The 15,980-nt window shown below is 38.6% G+C and overlaps 1 protein-coding gene across 3 annotated transcripts in view; it reads left to right on the top strand.

The window, feature by feature from the left end:
* Positions 1–12,665, top strand: part of LOC139687953 (ribosomal oxygenase 1-like) — a 35,240-nt gene extending 22,575 nt beyond the window's left edge. For all 3 annotated transcript variants that reach the window (XM_071585326.1, XM_071585325.1, XM_071585323.1), the window contains exons 10-12: positions 6,682–6,799; positions 7,053–7,242; positions 12,019–12,665. In XM_071585326.1, coding sequence (XP_071441427.1) covers positions 6,682–6,799; positions 7,053–7,242; positions 12,019–12,093 — 383 coding nt within the window. In that variant the 3' untranslated portion in view covers positions 12,094–12,665. The remainder of the gene's footprint in view (positions 1–6,681; positions 6,800–7,052; positions 7,243–12,018) is intronic.
* The last annotated feature ends 3,315 nt before the right edge of the window (positions 12,666–15,980 follow it).

The raw sequence follows: 15,980 nt of genomic DNA, 5'->3' as shown, positions 1-15,980 counted from the left end.
TCTTGTGGCCACATTATTTACTCCGGCAGCTGATTTTTCCCATTTGTTGCAATGAATTAATTAATAATTAACACTAGCTGAGTCAAACTAGGAGGCTATTGTACCAAAATGGTAAAATTTTGGTAATGTCCTCACCTTACCTTAAATATGTTGTTTCCACGATTGCAATCGCCGGTGACTTTCACAAGATTAAATACAAAGTTAAACACACACCCCTTCTGTTGGAGTTTCAAAATTTTGTTTGTTGCTGGAATATGAGAACTCATAAAAATTCAGGAGTAAAGTATTATATGATAATAGATCTAGAGATATTTTCTTAGTGTACCTACTGAGGAGTACTAATAATTATACATTTAATTGCTCAAATATCATATTACAAAATACCAGGTGGATTGTGTATGTACATGATATAAGGCACGTCAAAATGAAGAATGCAATGCATATAGACTCAGTTTAATTGAAGGCTTGAAATTGAAGCTAATTGAAGCTAAAAAAATGCTGAAAGCTCAAAGTCTTTCCTGGAGTGTGTAAAATTTCAGGAGCCTCAGTATATAAATGACAACAATTTCCTTTGATGAAATTATAATTTTCAATTAATGTATCCTATAAATAATTAATAGTTCCAAGCCTAACTTTGTGGAATTGTTCCATGATGAATAATGTCGGAATAAAACTTTGCTGATCCGTTTGAAAAATAAACTTTAATGTGACCCAGGTTTCACTGCTGTGTATCAGGCCTGATGATGAAAAACTGATCATAGCACTTTTCCACTGGATAAATTTTTATTTCATGACTGGATTTCGATGTATTACATCATCATCAGGTGACAAACTGAAGTTGTGTGCTGTCTTATATACATATAAGATTCCGGAGAGAGGGGAGTGGATATGGTAGGAAACGAGGGGGGAAGAGAGAGAGGGAGGGTAGAAGGGAGGGAAGACAAGGGAGACGTTTATGAGGAATAGCCGGGAAAACGTTTTGACAGTGGTCGAAACTGTTGTCTTTCCCCCCCTTTTTCCCTCCCCTCTCTCCCTCCCCCCCCCCTCGTTTCCTACCATGCCTGAAGCTACTCAATTAGGCCTGATGATGCTCCACTGCAGGGAAACCTGGGTTACATGCAAGTTTATTTATCATGTGGACTTGCAAAGTTTTATTTTGGCATTATTCATAACATATCCTCCTCTTGAATACTTCACACATCACAGAAAATAAATTTGCAATTTATTGTTTTCCAAGCTAATCAAAATTAAATGGGAAAACTTAATGAAATGATTATTCTGTAACAAATGTCCAAATCGTCTGAAACACTTGCCAAAATTTCAAACTATTTCCAACTGCAACTGTTATTTTCTCTCCATGATAAATTTTCAGTGCAAGGTAATTTCCTATTAATAGTAAAGCTAAGCTGTATAACATTTTATGTGAGGAGGACATTCTGTTGGATTCTTTGCTGAAATTTAGTTAAAAGCTCTTTCTCCTCCTGCAACTCTTAAATTATGCAAAAGTTCTAATTGAAGTATGTACTTTTGGAAGCCACAATGATGTATAAATTTATAAATCATAATCAGAAACTTAGTCTTGGAAATGTTGTTAAGTATTTTGGCGTTTTGTATTATTTAGTGTTTTTGTTGCTTCACTTTCGGTAAGCCCATTCACGCCCCTTGTTTTTTGGTGCTTAAAGGTCAGTTGCTATGTAATCAATAATAAACATGAGATTGAACTTCCATTCGTTTAAACAACCTCTTAATAATTATCATACCAACTAAATATTAATTGTGGCTTTACTAGAAGTGGTCAGAAGATGAAAAACCCAACAATTAGGACTGGCACAACATCTTTAAACTTCGTGTTTCAAAGTATTTGATGTCAAACCTTTTTTAATTTTTCCTTTCATATTTCAGCATTGTCATATTCCTGACCTCTGTAGCCTTACATGCCAATTACTTTTTCCTATTTCATCTCCCATTTCTTTAACTAAAATGAAGAAATTTCTTTAAAATTTCATTAATTACCCAATTTTGAGTTATAGAATATCTGAAAATATTTTACAATATTAAAACATGTTGTCCGATATCTTTAGGGTCTAATCACCAATTATGAAGAATATAGGTGTAGGACAAAATTAAGAATAATTATCACTGAAGCTTATAGTAGCACAACTTCTAGTGTCCCGATAGGTCTGCAGTGTGCTAAAGTAGTGTGCACACTGAAAAAAGTCAGTGATACAAATGTTCTCTTGCTTTTTCACTCTTGTGGTTGCCAGAACATTGCTTAATATTGCAGTGAGGCTCATGCTGATAACAAAAAGGAAACTTTCACTGAAGGAAATATTTCCAGGCAAGTCGCATCATTTTGTATGAATTTATGTGCCATTATGGAGCATAAAATTACATTAATTTGTATAAATAAATCCTGTAAATATTTGAGAAAAATAAATTAATTACTTTGCTAGAATAAAGATTTTTTTGAGTGTTTCTTTGTATTATATTTTATTTTGCAGCATTACTGAAAGAATCTTAATTCTAATAATAAATCCTGAAAAGGAAGCAGAAAAATTAATTCACTCATTCAGATAAGCTCCAATGGAGAAATGTCGGTGGATGGTAATGGCGGGAGGCCTTAATTGGAGTTCTGACTGGATGTCATTGGAATGGTTTTAAGTGTTTCATGCTCATTGCAGAATATGGTTGGGACTAGGAGGAGCCAAGTAAGCTTTTTTACTTAAATAGCTATTTCCTCTGAAGAAATAAACTGTAGAATTAGGTTGAAATCTAGGAACAGAATGAATCACTTGATCCGAGTTCCCAAACAGTTTATTATTTTATGGCATTGGTTTCAGCAAGAATAATTAAGGTATGCTGTAATGCAGTAAGTTGAGGGTCTAATAGTCAACCCTTGAACCTATTTTGCATAGGTCATTTGAGGTTCATCTATTGCACATCTGCATAAATTCCATCCCTAGCAGCTGAGTTAAGTTTTGAAATCTTCTTTTTGAAGGGAATGCTTTGTACTTCAGAGAGAATGGAGGCTAAAGATGGTCATTTTTGATCTGGTTGTGTGTTAATTGTTTAAAAATCTCTTAGAAAAAATAGAAAAAAAAATAATTATGGTTAGTCTTTTTTTTTAATTTTTCAACATAATCTCCCTTTCACTGGATATATCATATTTTCCCATCAGGGTTTAATGCGCACCCAGAACTTAAGTAGTTATGAATTTATATAGATACCATGTGCCCAGGGCTTCATAGTTATCTTGAACGTGTATAGATGCCGTGCTTGTGTGTGGGAATGAGTGTGTGTGTGTGTGTGTATATATATATATATATATATATATATATATATATATATATATATATATATATATATATATATATATTGTTTGTAAAAATAAGTCTATATCCATGTACTAATAGATGGTAACAACCAATGAATACATGGAATCATAATTGCCTGTGACTATATCTACCGTAAGTATACAGAAGATTAGAGCCAGGTGATTGAAATTAATTCCAAACAACAGGAGGATCAAAAATTAAACAATATTTACAAGCCAACACAATACGCTGCATTATAGCTTTTTTGCTATGAATCGTGTCTAAACGAGACATAGATTTGTGTGCCCTTTGATTTGCTATATCATGTAACTTTCAGCAAATCAAATATAAAAAAATAAAGAGTTTTTTGGTTTTGTTTGCTTTACTTCGCTTTGTTAGTATTGGCGCTCAGCTGTTTGAGACACCCTCCAAGTTCTATGAAAGTGCTGCCTACATGGTGATTGTTTCAAACCTGAATATAGTTAAGCTTTTCTAATTTAGAATTTTCTCAAGAAAATTACCCATGGAGACGAAAATCTTATACTGCAATGTTTAAGCTAGAAGTGTTCTATTATGGGAAAGAAAAAGGAAATCTCGAGGCTGCCAGGAGTTATCCATCAAAAAATCTTTTGAATCAAAGTTACGTTATAGTTGGGAAATGTGGATGATGTCTGGTATGAAAGACTACACAGAATCGGGAAGGATTAAAAGAGTGTCTTATGAAAAAATAAGGCAGTGGATCCTGGAAATTTGGGAGGGTGTCAGAGGGACTTTTGTAAAAAATGGATTTGAAAAAGCTTTTGGTAATATTTCAATGCCAGTGATAGAAGATGAGGAAGAGCTCACTTCGTAGAGTAAACTTGCTGATGTGCCTGAAGAAATAATAAATTGTCTTCATTTATTTGATTGTGAGTCGGGTGATGAATTTCTTGCATTCGGGTGATCTACTTGTCCTGCCATATATTCATACGTATGCGTGTATAATACGACATACTCTATGTATGCATCAAGGACTATGTATTAGAATAAAGAAGCACTACCTATTAGAATGAATGAAGTATAGAAATTGAATATGGTTCTTCTTTTTCTCATGGATTTATGAGATGAAATAACTGTAACAGTAGCAGATCTGTATAAAATAGAATGCAATTAGAAAGGCATGCTTCCAGAATAATTTATTGTTGCGAAACTCTTCTATAAATTATTGTGAATTTTCTTTACATAACGCGCATTGTCATTTTTTCGATCGTCTGAACATTTTTGTTTAGATAGCATGCGCATTATTGATGGGAAAATATGTTAATTTTCCCAGCACTTCTCCAGCATTTTTAAGTCATCCAAAAGCTAGGATTTCGGAGGGTCGTCAAAATAGGCATACATTGAAGTACTCTGCATTGTCGGGTTTCACCGCGTCGTTGTTTGATTCAGACAACAGTTTCGCCGAAGTTGCATTCGGCGTCTTCAGGTTGAAGATGAGGGACTCGGAATTTTGCCACCCTTATATAGGTGGTCCCGTCTAGTGGCTGCTCCCTGATTGGTCCATTCCCGGAGAACTCTCTTCCACGCGTTGTGGAGATGGTAGCCTTCATCTCTGTTAATGTTTTCCGGGTTTTTTTGTGATCTCAATTGCTTCCCTAATTAAACGCGGGTAGTATCTACTCTTCTTGGCTATGATGTTTGCTTTTTGGAATGAAATCTCGTGACCGGGTTCACTCCATTGGTGTTCTGAAATGGCCGACAGGTGAAACTGCTTTTTTGTGGTTGCCCGGAGGTGTTCCTTTATCCGAACTTTCAATGAGCGGCATGTTTCCCCGATGTAGGCTTTCCCACATGAACAGGGTACTTGGTAGACCCCTTCATATAAGTCTTTCGGAATTTGGTCCTTCGGTCCAGGGAGAGCGTCGGCTATTTTCTTGGTGCAGTTAAATCTTGTCACCACCTCATGTTTTTTTAGGACTCTGGCTATCTTCTCGGATGTTCCGGATACGTAGGGAATGGTAGCGTATGCGTTTGGGTCCGGTTCCGTCTGCTTGATGGACTTGTCCCAATCCCGTCTTCGCCTTTCTTCCCTGGCGGCCCTTTTAAGGACCATATCGTTCCGATAGCCATTTTGCTGCAATGCTTTCAGGAGATGTTTCTTTTCCGCTGGCAAAGAATCGGCGTCAGAAATTTCATTGGCTCGGTGAACTAGTGTGTCCACCAAAGTAGTCTTCTGAAGCGGGTGGTGGTGAGAGGCTGCGTTAAGATAACGGTCAGTGTGCGTCTTCTTCCTGTAGACAGCATGTCCCAGCTTCCCATCACTCCTCCTCGTGACTAACACGTCCAAGAAAGGTAGTTGGTTGTCCTTTTCTACTTCCATCGTAAATTTGATGGAGTGATGTTGTGAGTTTAGGAACTCGAGGAATTTCTGAAGTTCTGCTGCGCCGTGCTGCCAGATGACGAAAGTATCATCCACATGTCTTAACCACATCCTAGGTTTTTTCTCGTACTGGTTAAGAGCCTTCTCTTCAAAATACTCCATGAACAGGTTAGCTACTACCGGAGACAGCGGCGAACCCATGGCTGCTCCCTCTGCCTGCTCGTAGAATTCTCCATTCCACAAAAAATAATTGAGGAATGCTTATTGGTTCGTACCTCCATGATTTCTTCAATTTCCATTTTCGGCAAACAGTGAATACAAGGACAACAAAAACTAACATAACTGGCATCATACGCATAGCTAGACAATCCACCAAGCACAGACCACACAAGCACCATTGGGTCTTAGACAACTAGTGCCACTAGTGGGCGGGGCTATAGTGCACGTCATGGCTGCCAGATTGCACCAGTTCGCGTATTTATTGGACAGGCCTCGTACAGCCTTGTTTAAACTCAATTATCCAATTTTAGAAGGTTGCAAACACCGGGCTAGGTGTACTATGAACTTCATCCAACTCGTTTTGATCTCTTTCAATGTTTTGCCTTTTAAATAGGAGTGTTTGTTGACCGGGAAGTCATTTTTTTTTCATTTTTCTATACAAACAATACTTGGTTGCTTCAATCGACTATGAAAATGAAACCACATGGTGGATATGGCTGAAACTCTAACAGCAGTTGATTGAGAGATGAAGCTTACTATAAATAAGTATTTTCTGACGCTACGAGCGCCATCTCTTGGCTTTTCTGAAGAATTTTTGAATGACTTACTTACCTTAGCCTGTATCTTTTTCCAAATAATTTATCCTTTTCCAATTTGAATACCCTGTTCATGGAGAGTCTTGTGCAGCTTTCCCCCATTAAAAGGAATTCTTAAGATAATTTTCATGACATTAGTTGTATTTTCTCTATAAATATGTGTGTATAATTTGCTATTATACATGTTTTTCAGAGGAGAAGTTATGTTCTGTGTTTGAGGACGGAGAGAGGATTGACAAAGGTGTGGTCTCAAACAGAGTAGAACTGGAGCCGGACACGAAGATTAAGCTGCTCAGAGGGAATGTCCTCAGGTATGGGATTTGTCATTGGTGTACATTTTATTGACTCAGTTGTTATTTTTCTGGGTACAACCTCACAAGTAAGCACTTGGTTCTGAGTCTTGCAGGTATTTTAAAAGTTGGCCAGCATGATTTTCAAGACTGAAAGGACTGTTAACTGTAAGGGACCAGAATAGTTCCTATGGAACTCAAGGCTCTTTGAGCAGATGTTTTTAATATTAACTTATATTTTGATACCCTTTTGACTTGTAATCCTTAATTGCAGGCTGGTGACTGAGGAGGGTAATGTTCGTGCTTACCACTGCATTGAGAACCCAAGGGAATACCATGGTATTGATGAGCCCCAATTTATTGAGCTGTCTGCAGAATTGGCTCCAGCTGTTGAGTTCCTTATACATTCATACCCAGCATTTATTTCTCTGGATGATCTGCCATTGGACCAGCTGGAAGACAAGGTAACAGTTATTTCGTAGTTTTTGGAGATTCCCAAATGCAAATACGATGCATCCCAGTTTGGGAAATTCTTCAAATTGACACAATCTCTCAGCTTAGTGTAAACCGGTTCGGGATACGGGCTGTTGGTTCAGTACCCTTGTATTTTTTATGAGCAACATTATGGATTGTTTGAATTGACAGAGGAGTATAATTTTAATGCTTCATCAGGATACATTTTGGTGGTGTCTTGTTCCGATGTAATATCTCCATGCTATTCTAGTAGAAAGGAATTATTGTTAATTAAGTCAGTCTGCTGGTTTAGTTTGATGAATCATGCCACTACACGATACTATACTCATAACCCAAACTAGCATAACTCAAAATACCCTTTAGCACCATTCTACATATACTTAATACCCTGGAAACTGCTGCAGGGGCATGTGGCGTAGGATGTTATGTCACCACTGGTAAAAGAGAATAAAACGACTTGCAAAACCAACGTATTCATGCAAACCTACACCCGCATAGGCATATATATTCGTGCAAAAACCTATTTAACTTACATGCATGCAAATACATATACTATCAACTAACATACACATGCACCTACATGTGTAGTAAATATTTATTCAATAATGTGCAAATTAGAATTGAAAAGTAAGAAGGGGAAACTCTACTGTCACATGCACATGCAACTCATGGTCTCTGCCCCCAAAGGAATGGGTTGGGAATGTGACACACGAGAGCAGGCAGACAGCGGTAGGGTCCCCCCCACAGAGAGAGACAAGGGTTGGAAGGAGAAACGTGAAAACAAGTTAAGCAGGGCAAGCAATACTTTAACGATCTCTACATTCTTTAATGGCAGTCCCATGCGGGAAGGGTTTTGACATCAAAAGACCAGATTAGTCAAAGTGCATTTGAGTCAAACTAATTATTCCCTAGAAGCTGTGGGTGGTAAGTGGGATTTTTGCTATCTTGACCGTGCAGTTACTATCCCATATTGTCTGTGGGAAGGAGGAGTCCTTGAGTCTGCCAGTTCTGGCATCTATTTCCTGAATTTTATATTCATGATCCAAGCAACCAATGTATGTTGGAGTGCAAATAATTTGCCAGGCCTCGGCACTGAAACATGGGGCTCTGAATTTATTAGTTCTATGTATAACAATGTCATTCCTTAGCTCTGCTTACTTTCTTCCTCCATTAGTTTTATCCAAATTGCCTATTCAGTTATGTTACCATCAAACTTTGATAAGTCTAACTGATTTGAGGTTTAAAAGATAGGTTTAGTTGTAGAAATTTTAAGTTGGAGAAAATGCATTTGCAGCAGATCATTTGATCAAAAAATGAATGTGTGATACCATGTTGGTATTCTAAGGTTTATTGTAGTGAATATCCTGATTAAGTAGAGCAATAAATTTAAGGAGAAAATATTTAACTAAAGAAACCTTGGTTGTTAATGTTTCAAATGAACAACAAAAAAATCACCAATCTCATGGCAATTTCCTCCAGTGGTTTTAATTAGAAGTGTAATGAAGTAAGTGTAAATATGAAAAAGAAAATGAAAAACACAAATTTAATTATACTGGAAATGCACTGGATATGTGTTAAAATTAGTTACTATGTTTAAATTTATTTTTGGGTATGTCATTATTTACTTCCAAGTGAAGGAATTTTTCTTTATGCAAATGATACAAATGTAATTGTAAATAATAGGGTTAATCCATGCTGATTTCCGGGAATTACTGTTGCATAGTTTAGTTGGTAGACAACTGTTTCACCCCCAGTCCTGGAGGGGTCTTCAGGTCGAAGTGATGTGCGTTGCGTTTTGGCCGCTATATATAGGAGACGCTGGCTGGCCGGTAGCTCTCTGATTGGCTCTTTCTTGACAGCGAATGGGAATCACCCTATTCCAAGTGGAGGTCAGGGTGTAGCCGTCCTCACGGTTGAAGTTGTATGGATTTTTTATTATTTCCACCGCTTCTCTGATGAGTTGCGGAAAATATTGCCTTTCTCTTGCCAGCACTCTAGTCTGGTCGAACTTTATAGAGTGTCCGGGTTCCGACCACGCATGTTCGGCAATTGCTGAATGTTGGAACTGTTTCTTATCTGTGGCTCTTTGGTGCTCCTTGGTCCTGCATCTGATGGACCTTCCTGTTTGACCGATATATGACTTCCCACACGTGCACTTTATCTCATATACACCTTCGTGCATGAGATTGGGGATTTGGTCCTTTGGCTTAGACATTATGTCGCTGATTTTTCTGGCTGTGGAGAACCTAGTGGTTATGTTATGCTTCCGTAGTAGCTTGCTTATCTTCTCAGCCTTTCCAGCGACATACGGGATGGTAGCATATGCCGCTGGTTTTTCTTTTTCAGGTTTCTCCTTGCCCTGTTCCTTGGCCAGAATCCTGTCTTTCGTCAACTCCATTTCCTTTATGACGGTCCTTTTTTGGACCATGTGTTCTGGGTATCCATTATTCCCCGGCGCAGAAACGAGGTATCTCTTTTCTGATGGGAGTGATTCGGCATCGGAGATGGCCTAAGGGCGATGAAATAGTCTATTTACTATTGAGCTCTTCTGGGCGGGATGGTGGTGTGATCGCAAATCCAAATACCGGTCGGTGTGGGTTTTCTTGCGGTATACCTCATGGTAAAGGCTGCCATCTGGTTTTTTGGTCACTAACACATCTAAAAAAGGGAGAACACCATTCTGCTCAGTTTCCATGGTAAATTTGATGGCAGGATGTTGCTGATTTAGGTGTTTCAGGAACAACTCTAGTTCTTCTTTCCCGTGTGGCCAGATGACAAAGGTATCATCGGCATAGCAGATCCAAAGAGATGGTTTCTTCGGATAGGTCTCTATTGCCTTCTTCTCAAAATTCTCCATGAAACTGTCAGCTACCACAGGAGAGAGTGGTGATCCCATGACCGCACCTTCCTTCTGCTGAAAGTACTTATCATTCCAAAGGAAGTATGAGTTCTTGAGGCAGAGTTCTGCGAGGTCCGGGAAATCCTTTGGTAATCCTTCCGAGGTGAGCTCTTTGATTAGTAGCATTGAGTCATAAATGGTAGTATTCGTGAAAAGAGAGACTACGTCAAAGCTCACTAGCACGTCCCATTCCTTAACTTTGATATTCTTGATGGTGCGAATGAATTCCGTGGAGTTTTTTACGGATGAGTCGGTTCTTCCGGCGAAGGGTTGGAGAGAACGCGCAACGCATTGTGCCAGCTTGTAGGTCGGTGCGTTAATGTTGCTTACGATGGGTCGTACGGGGACCCCCTCCTTGTGAACCTTGGGTAGTCCATACAGACGCGGTGGTTTGGCTGCCGATGGAAAAAGTCTCCATTTTTCTTCCGTTGGGATGGATGACCGTTTGATTTTCTCCCTCGTGAGTCGTTCTATCTGGGCTGTTGGGTCACTTTTCAATTGGAAATAGGTGCTGCTATCCAATAGGGCTGCAATTTTGTTCTGGTAGTCATCTTTCTTCATGATTACCATAGCATTCCCCTTATCTGCTGGCAGGACAAGAAGTTCCTTATTGTCGTGCAGTTTTTCCAATGCTTTGTGTTCTGCAGCGGTGGTATTGGGTCTGGGTGGTTTTGCCCTGCGGAGATTTGAATGACATCCTCCCTTATCTTGTTGGCTAGATGTTTAGGTAGCTTCCGCACTGCATCTTCGACTCCTATAATGATGTTTTCTTTAGGTATCTCAGGAGCGACGGCAAAGTTGAGGCCTTTGGTCAGAATCGAGGAAATATCTTCACTCAATGTCTGGTCCGTCAGGTTGATCAGCATGCGGTCCTTTTCAGGACCAGGAGTGCTCGGATGTTGGACTTGGTGGAGTTTATGGAACTTCTTCATCTGCGTCTCTCTCGAGCTGGTGAAGTTTTTAGTGGACAAGATGTTTGTGATCTCATCTATGGCCTCCCAGTCCTTATTCAGGATGCAGCTTAGCTCCAAATGCAGGCGGTAGAGTTCTTTTGAGACACGGTCCAATTGGTATCGCATGTTATGCACTTGCTCCCGAAGAAGTGAGATGCTCGCTCTTCATAAAATTCTTTGGGCAGCCTTGCTCCGAAGATGGTGTTTTAGCGTGACACAGGATGGTATTTTGTCCGAATCTCTGCAACGTTGAAGGAATGCCAAGGAAGGGAGAAATTTACCTTTCTTCTTCCTTAGGTTCTCGAATCTTCTTGCCTGACAGCAAAATAATGTGAAATGTCATGCTTTTTTTTGAAATAAAGAGGATTTCATTATAAACTTATGCCACAGCTACTGCTTGTCCTTAGTTACGTATTTTCTCATTTTTTATAATGACTAACATTGCTTTTAAAGGGATTCAGGGGAGAAAAGGGGAAGGATAGGTATGTTGGACGGAATGAAGGGAGGGAGGAAATGTGTGGAATTGAAGGAAAATTTAATTTAGTGTGGAGTGTTAGGTTCTGTGTTGTTAGATGAAGCTAAGAAATGTATCAATATTGTGTCAATGTTTGTCAAAAAACAACTGACAATGTTGAATACTAAATAATAATGATAATAAGAGAAAGTTCATTGTCTCAAGGAGTTGTTCGTAAAGAGATTTGACATTACTGTGAGAACAATCTAAGACTTAGAGAAAGTTATATGAATGGATATGGGGCTTGTTTCGAAGAAGGTAGAAAAATCATTTTAATCCGCAAACTTCATAATTGTACTTTTGTCAAAATGTTGGTCATGATGTTGTGAAAAAAGGCAATTTTCATAGTAAGTTCTGTTTTTATTTTGTAAGTAAAGCCATTTCTTTTCTTTGTTTTCAGGTTCAATTGGCAAGTGATCTTTGGGAAAGGGGTTTGGTGGTGACTGAGCAACCTCTTCCCATCACTGAGGACTGAAGAACACATGCGTTCAAACATAACATTCAGTACATTTGTCCACCCTGTTCTTATGGTGCACTCTGAATTAATCATTTTCTAAATTTGTAGATGAAGGCAGTTATCATTATTGTATACTCTGTTCCATAAGATTTTAATTCCTTCAGACAGCCCATTTTGATTGTTGCTGATCAAATGATAATACCTCTAGTCGATTGTTTTTACTGTTTTTAAGCAATGAAATGAATCAAAATTAATCGTGACATCATGAAAACATTTTGTACTAATTGTCTGCAATCAGCATTAACATTTTTATTAAAATAGTGTGGAGCATGATTTTCAATATTTATTTTAGTCTTCTCTAATGCAAGTGTGGATGCATGTCAAACCCGGTGTGCTGTTTTTTATTCTTGTTCATGATCCAGTAAGTTCTTGATACTGCATTGTGTAATTTGATATAGTCCAGGTTGACATCCATTATCTTTTGTGTGTATGTATATACATGTATGTATGTATGTGTGTATGTCTCTTTCTCTACGCCCCCCACCACAGTGGGCAACCTTCGACCGAATTTTTTCTCATTCTGGTCACTTTCATCCTGACAAAATAGCATTTTCATTCCAAAATTGTTTATATTACAAACCAAAGGCACAGAGATGGGGATGGCACCATCATTCGCCGATCTCTTCATGGGCCACCTTTCTAAGACTTTCCTTTCACAGCAACCCCACCGACCTCTTTTCTGGGTCTGCTGCATAGATGACATTTTTATTCTCTGGACACATGGCTCTGAGTCTCTCAATAATTTCTTATCAGCCTTAAATTCTTCTTTCACTGTTAAATTCACTTCTTACATTTCAGACTCCACCATCACCTTTCTTGACACTGACATCTCACCTCACAATAACAAATTTACCACTTCAGCACATATCAAAGCCACTAACAATCAACAATGCCTACATAATACCAGCTGTCAACCTTCCCACACCAAACGCTCGATTTCCAACTCTATCTCTCTATCCGCGGACACTGAATTTGCAACAGCACAGCCACTCTCAACAAATTCTTCCATAATCTACACAATTCACTCCACAAATGCTGTTGCCCAGAAAAGCTCCTACAAAATAAAATCCACCGCTCCATCCAACCTACCTTTCTTAAAGAACTGTTTCCTATTTTACACGACAATGATGCTACCTTGTCCTTACTGCCCCAATGCCCCTCTCGCATACCGATGACCCACCAATCTAAAAGATCTTCCGAGATCCACCAACCCTTCCCCCCCCCTCTCCCAGCATATTTCATCATATTTCCGCTACTTGCAACAGTCCCCGATGTAAGACATATTTGCTTATCAGATCTGCTCCCCTCCTGCATCCCCTCATTGCTCCCTCACATCATTCCCATGCTAATTGCCTCTTGAAAAACATCTATCTTTTGCCATGCAAACAATGTACTTTATATTACATAGGCGAATACATTACCCCAGAGCTTGGGATTAGGTGGAGAAAGAATGGATGTATCTTTGGATGAGAGACCTTCTTTGGGACCAAAATTTAATAGGAAAGAGAGAATTTCAGTCTTGTATGTAGGGTTAGGATCTTGGGGCATGGGGGTATAGCAAGAAAGGACGTTTAATTGGCGTAATGCCTCTACATTGTAGTCTTTTATGTTTAGTACGATGACAGATGACCCCTTGTCTGCTATGGTGATTATTATATTTTTGTTTGATGCTTAATGCCCGAGAGCTTCTATCTGAGAGGGGGAAATGTTTTTTGGTGGCTTCAAGGAATCTATAAATATTTTATTCTAAATCTTTGTGAGGAGGAGGTTGATAAAGATTTCTATTGAATGGCTGGATTGGAGTGGTTTGGGTTAATTTTCTGTGGCCGGACGGAATCATGTAAGTGCTGGGTCAATGGTGGAAGAGTTTTAAGGACAAGGCTGGGATTTCTGATGAGCATGCCTGCGTAGATTCCGGCAAAAGTCTCAAGTGTCAGTGACATTGCTGAGGTGGTTGGTTCTAGGGGTGAGGTAGAAGGAGAGCCCTTTGCTTAGTAGCAAAAGCTCGCTATTGTCAATAGGCATGAATGAATTTTTAGAACAGAGAAGCAGTCATATTTTGGTAACTGCTTCTCGGGCTTAGTATTGGTTGAACTCATCATCACCTACTAAACTGACCTTCGGGTTGATTACTCTGTTTATGTTGTGTGTTTGTGTGTATATATATATATGTATATATATATATATATATATGTATATATGTATATATGTGTGTGTATATATATATATATATATATATATATGTATATGTAGTAATCAACCTGAAGGTCTGTTTGGTAGGTGATGGCAGAGTTCACCCAGTACTAAGCCCGACAGCATGTGAAATTCACTCATCAGGGTAGGGGGGCCAGTTCCTTTCCCTGTGCTGGTTATGGTTTCCCAGGAAGATCTGTTACCCAAAAAATCGCATAGCTTGGGTGGAGCTACAGGTGCCCAGAGAGGCTTGCCCGGGAATTGAACCCGGGCCTTCTGGTCAGTTGTCCAACGCTCTACCTCCTACTACTGTGACCCGCATATGTGTGTATATATATATATATATATATATATATATATATATATATACATATGTATAAATACAAAAAATACTTCGCTAACAAATTATAATTGGTTCAAGTAGTCTCCTCCTCTTATCCTAACGGTGTTTCCCCTCTTTCATACAGTCCTGGAATGCTTCTTCTTTTTCTTTAACCGAGCTTTTTAGTTAAGGGAACAGGAAAATGTCACATGGGGCCATGTCTGGAGAGTAGGGAGGGTGGGGAAGCACAGCAGTCTTGTTTTTGGCTAGAAACTCATGAGAGGCAAATGAACTGGTGCATTTTTGTGGTAAAAGACCACTCACTGCTCCCAAGTTTGGGCTGTTTTTGCTTGATTCTCTGTTAGGCATTTGATTAACCCCAGGTAGTACTCTGTGTTGGCTGTCTGGTCTGGCCTTAAGGTAGGTATTTGTGATGCACAACCACCTTTGCATCGAGAAAAACTGACGACATCACCTGGACTGTCGAGCAAACTTTTTTACCTTTTTTGGGGAGGGGAGATTTTTCACCAATCCACTGTGTAGATTGCCCTTTTGTTTCATCGTCTTATCCATAAACCCATGACTTGTGACCTATGAAAAAAACTTATGTACAAGGTTTATTCAAAGAATATTATGCATAATATAGTGGATCGTATTAATCTTTTCTTCTATCAAAGAATGAAGTAACCTGGAATGCAAACTTGTTTTATAAAAGTAAAAAATAATCGAAAGAAATTGCTCGTTATTTTTGGCGCACACCTATTATCTTTTTACTAGAAATCTGTCTAGAGACATTTGTTGTCAAAGCTTCAAAATTTTGTAACAATGCGACTCAGAATTATCATTAAATAAATTTATGGTGTGCATTGCCACTGCATTATTAGGGCAATGCCTCATATGCATGGTATGTTGCAACAGTTGCATATTACCTACTCATCACATATAGACTGTTGTGTTGGACTTAACGTCTTGAAGGCTTTTGGAGTTCCTGAATGGTAAACAAGCTGCGGTTTGATTTCCAAATTGCTGTTTTAATTTGTGCAAAATAGCAGTATCAGACCCTTATTGGCTTGTGGCTAGTCAATTCAGTCTTCTACTTTTTCGTGAACAAATACAGGCTTGCTTTGACATTTTCTTTGAGAAGAAGATGCCAAATTATATATAAAGAATATATATGTATGAACATGTGTGTGTATATATATATACTATATAAGTATGAACATATGTGTGTGTGTGTGTGTGTATATATATATATATATATATATATATATATATATATGTATATATATATATATATATATTAATCATCAGTCCAACTAAAATTAAAGCC

Source organism: Hetaerina americana, unplaced genomic scaffold (assembly GCF_022747635.1).
Source record: "Hetaerina americana unplaced genomic scaffold, ioHetAmer1.1.p SCAF_2, whole genome shotgun sequence".
Taxonomy (NCBI): Eukaryota; Metazoa; Arthropoda; class Insecta; order Odonata; family Calopterygidae; genus Hetaerina; species Hetaerina americana.
Note: the sequence above shows the minus strand (reverse complement) of the source record. Positions and strands in the feature narration are given on the sequence as shown.